This window comes from Priapulus caudatus, unplaced genomic scaffold (assembly GCF_000485595.1).
Source record: "Priapulus caudatus unplaced genomic scaffold, Priapulus_caudatus-5.0.1 Scaffold1281, whole genome shotgun sequence".
Taxonomy (NCBI): domain Eukaryota; kingdom Metazoa; phylum Priapulida; class Priapulimorpha; order Priapulimorphida; family Priapulidae; genus Priapulus; species Priapulus caudatus.
Window position 1 is genome coordinate 59,126 of NW_014578342.1, and position 4,854 is coordinate 63,979.

The 4,854-nt window shown below is 51.8% G+C and overlaps 2 protein-coding genes across 2 annotated transcripts in view; one reads left to right on the plus strand and one right to left on the minus strand.

Annotated features, from left to right (window-relative positions):
- The window catches only part of LOC106816082 (ragulator complex protein LAMTOR5-like), a 35,061-nt gene that overhangs the window by 13,791 nt on the left and 16,416 nt on the right, over positions 1–4,854 (minus strand). The window lies entirely within an intron of this gene.
- LOC106816081 (probable E3 ubiquitin ligase complex SCF subunit sconB) overlaps positions 1–4,854 on the plus strand; it is a 13,372-nt gene that overhangs the window by 1,813 nt on the left and 6,705 nt on the right. The window contains exons 3-5 of the mRNA XM_014820638.1: positions 59–219; positions 676–768; positions 3,541–3,546. Of these exons, the coding sequence (XP_014676124.1) occupies positions 59–219; positions 676–768; positions 3,541–3,546 (260 nt within the window). The remainder of the gene's footprint in view (positions 1–58; positions 220–675; positions 769–3,540; positions 3,547–4,854) is intronic.

Genomic DNA, 4,854 nt, shown 5'->3' on the forward strand with positions numbered 1-4,854 from the left:
ATGTATCTACTATATAATTAACTAATTAACTAATCCATCTCTCTCCTACCCCTCACAGCGAGTCTGTGCCGTGCGTCTAGAGTCTGCAAGTCCTGGCACCAGCTGTCGAACGAGTCGGTGTTCTGGCGACGCAACTGCCACCTGCCAAAATGGCGGCTGTCGTCGCCGTGCGAACAGAAGCAGATGATCAAGTACATGCGGCCGGACGGAACCGTACAGGTGAGTGGTGCCCCCTGGTGAGCGTCGGCGACGCGGTCGGAAGTGTAACACGCGAGATTTTTTGGTCGCGGATTTTTCGGTCGCGATGTGTGTTTGTGATTTCTGATTTTGTGAAGAATTTTGTGCTCAAATTTTAAAACTGGTTTCCAAATGTTTATTAATTGAAGTTTCGTGTGCAATTTCTAGTCCCGCTTTCGTTCTTAATATTATTGCCAGTTTTTCGTCCCAGTTTTGTCTGTAATATAATTTCTGGTTTCGCATGAAACATGTATAAATCTCAGTTTTGCACAAAATATTCATAAAACTCAGTTTTACGAGCATATATATAAATGTCAGTTTCACGCAAAATATTTATAAATTTTAGTTTTGCACGAAATTTTATTCCGTCGCCCATTTTTCGCGTCCATCGTACGCTCCGACGTGACGTCTGTTCGCTTGTTTTCTGTCGTCTCGCAGTGGAAGCGTGTGTTTGCTGAACGATACAGACTGCGCAGGAACTGGCTGACCGGACACTGCAACGTACGCACCTTCGAAGGTCACACCCAAGGTCAGGGTTCACCCTCTCAGCATAGCTTTCCAGTATCGACACTCTCGGCACGACTTTTCTCCGTTTTTAGAGGCTTTTTTGTCGACTGTTTACGACTACTTTTGTTATGCAAGTATACAGGGAAACACAACTGTATTTGCAAGCGCACGTACAGGCACTCTGTTTCTATCCCTCTCTCTCTCTCTCTCTCTCTCTCTCTCCCTCTCTCTCTCTCTCTCGCTCTCTCTCTCTCTCTCTCTCTCTCTCTCACTCTCTTTCTGTCTCACACACAACCACAGACACAGACACATACACTCTCTCTCTCTCATACACACTCACGCACCCTCAACCCGTACACCTGAACTCGTGTCTGTGTCTATGTATGTGTGCCCGTTTGACCCCGTGTCTCTCGTGTGCCACGTGCCGCATGCACTGACCTCTTGCATTCTTCATCACCCTTCCCCCCCGCTGGCTCGTCTGATGTCTGAACCACGTTGAGCGTCGCGATCGTGAGCTGCGCAGGTAATATTACCTGAGTGTGTGACGACACTGTGCTCGTCCCTGATGTCCTACCTGAGCGTGGCGATCGTTACTGCCCAGGTACTATCATTACTTGAGTGTGATGACGACTACTGGCGGTGCTGATGTCGCCACAGGCTTGAGGTACGATGCGTAGCTGCCAGGTTAAATATCTTACCTGAGTGTGTGAGAAATGGCCCGCTCCTGATTGTCCCGACACTTGAGCGTGGTGCATGCGTAGCCGGCACCAGGTAGAATATCTACTGAGTGTGTGACGACATTGGCCCGTCCTGATGTCCCACACCTTGAGCGTGCATCGTAGCCGCCTCAGGAACGAGATGCTTCACTGAGTGTGTGCGACACTGGCGTCCCTGATGTCGCACTTTGAGCGCTCCGATCGTCCACTGGCCAGCGCCTACACTAGTATTACTGAGTGTGTGGACGACACTGCCGTCCTGATGTCCGCACAGGCCTTGAGGTCCCCCCCACGATCGTAGCCGCCCAGGTAACATATTTACCTGAGTGTGTGACGACATTGGGCCCGTCCCTGATGTCCCTACCTGAGCGCTCCCACGATCGAGATGCGCCAGCGTAAGATATACATGAGTGTGTGACCGACAATTGGCCCGTCCTAATGTCCCTCTCGGCGTCGCCGCCCCTCGTAACGGCGTGATCACCTTCCTCATCGTCCCCGAAGGCAGCGGACGTGTCCGTGTGAGCCGGCTCCATCGTCCGACGCGGCAAGCGATGCTTGACTACGCAGCTTGCTCTGCATCCGACAGTGTCCACACCGCTTTGGGTGACGTCACTCCCATGTGTCACTCACAGATCAACTAGTGACCTCTGGATTAGATCGGATTGAACCACTGGGGTGCCGTCACGATTGTGTCATATAGTGTGTCATCACAGTGTCACACGCAGTGACCTCCCTGCATAGATAGATTAAAACTGGCGGGTGACGTCAGCAATTGTTCATATATTGTGTATACGTGTCCATCGTGACCCCTCCTGATAGACTACGACTCACCTGTGGGTCGACGCTCACACTGTTCGATATATATGTGTAATACAGCAGTGTCACACCGCTGCCCCCTCTGATAGGATACGATTACACCGCTGTGCGGTGACGTCACATATGTATACACAGTGTCACACAGTGATCTGTAGATAGAATCACACATTGCGGTGACGTCACAATGTGTGCATACCAGTGTCCACCAGGTGACCTCTGATAGATAGGATCACATCACTGCGGGTGGATTTCACAAAATGGTCATATAGATGTTCATAGACTAGTTGTACAGTGACGCCGCCTCGATAGATAGACTCACACACCTGGCGGGTCGAAGTCACCATAGTGTCATATGTTTCATACCAGTGTCACACAGTGACCGCTGAATAGATAGATACGACACCTGCCGGGTGACGTTCATACATGGTTCATATTCACAGTGTCACACGTGCCTGCTGATAGAAGATTCCTGCACCTGCGGTGATGTCAACATGTGTCATATAATGTGCTCATAACCACAGCTGTCAGCACCAGTGACTACTGATCAGATAGCATCCAAACTGGGCTGACGTCACCATTTTCATATCTTGTGTCACACAGTGACTCTGATAGATAGATCACACACCTGCCGTGGCGCGGGTGACATTAATAGGTAGTCTACGGATGATTATATAGTCCTCATCGCTAATCCCATGATTCAACCCTCTCGACGCTACTGCCGCGCCGGCTCAAGTTAACCAACGTGTTCCCATACATGTGTGACCCAGTGAAGCTCTGCACTCGCCAACCCCGACGTGAAACTTGTGTGTAAACCGTCACCCCAACCCCCCGTGATCCTACAGCGTTTCATACCACCAGTGACTCTGCATCGAGACACCCCCACCAACCTGTGTGTACCGTCTCAACCGTGTCATATTACGGTCATACAACGTGACCTCCTGCATCACAAACCCACGTGACAGCCTGCTGGATAACGTCCCCACTGTGTCAGTATTATAAAATGTATATACACCCAGTGACTCTGAATCGACAAACAGCCACACCTGTGTGTAACGTCATCCCAACGTGTCTATTTTAACCGTGTCATAGACCAGTGAACTCTAGGATCGACACGAACCCACACCGGTGTGTAACGTCACCAACTGATGTTCATATATAGACGTGTCATATAAGTGACTCTGCATCGCCAACGCGCACAGTGAGACGCTGTGTGTAATGTTTCACAACGTGTCATTATTTATAAGGGTCACCACAGTGAACTCGCATCTCGACCACACCCCCACGCTGTCGTGATGAACGTCACGAAACGTGTCCATCATACACAGTGTCATACACCAGTGGACGCTCTGCATTGACAACCCCACAGCTGGCTCGCTCAAGTCAGCCAACGTTCATATTATAACGTGTCTACAAGTGACTCTGGGCACGCAAACGCCACAACTGTGTGTAACGCGTGCCCCCACGTGTCATATCTTCTCAACGTCGTCCATACCACCAGCTGAGTCTGCATCGACCCAACCCTGACACTGTGTGTAACCGTCCCCCCCAACGTGTAATATAAGCGTGTCATCCTCTCGCCCTCTCCCTCGACACAACCCCACAGTGTGTGTCACGTCACAACTGTCATATCCAGGTGTCATACCACCGTGACCCTTGTCATCGCACAACCACCCAGCCTGTCGTCGCTACGTCCCAACACCGGTCATCATCTTCATGACCGTGTTCATACACGTGGGACCGGACTCCGCCGACTATCAAAAACTGTGTATGCCCATGTCCAATCAATCGCGCTCCCAGTTGTGTCATAAAGTCGAGCGCTCTCATTGACAGATCACAACCGTACGTCATTCCAACAGTGATCCCCTTCATCGACAGTCGACGCTCACACATGCCAACGTTACAAACAACGAACCTCGCCGGGCACACCTCACATTCCTCTCCATCGACCCGACGCCCTGAACCTCGACCTTCGACATTGAACACGATGCCTGGAACTCCCGACCCTCCCCCTCGACGCATCTCCTTAACCGCCACTTGACGCTCGCCGCACTCGACCTTGACATTCGGACCCATACCTTGATCGAGCAGCTCATGGGATCGCCTGACGAGGCGGTTGCCCTCACGTTCGGAGGCGCGTACGTGCCGGAGCTGGCCCCCCGGCGCAGGTCGAGCACAGGATCACGGGCTCTCGTTCGTCCCCCCGAGAACTGTTCACACCTTGATCGTGTTAGTGCCGTCGATCACGCCGCTGACGTGCGCGTGTCGTCGAATGTACTACGCCACCGAGATTCCTGTGGCCGGGTGAAGAGAGAAGGGGGTTAGTGATGGTGAGAGAGAGAGAGGGGGGGAGAGAGAGAGAAGAGGGGAGAAGAGGAGAGAGAGGAGAGCGAGAAGAGAGAGAGATGAGAGAGGAGAGAGAGAGAGAGCGAGAGAGAGAGAAGAAGAGAGAGAGAGAGAGCAGAGAGAGAGAGGAGAAGAGAGAGAGAGAGAGAGAGAGAGAGAGAGAGAGAGAGAGAGAGAGAGAGAGAAGAGTCGAGAGAGAGAGAGGAGAGAGCGAGAAGACTGTAAGGATGACGGC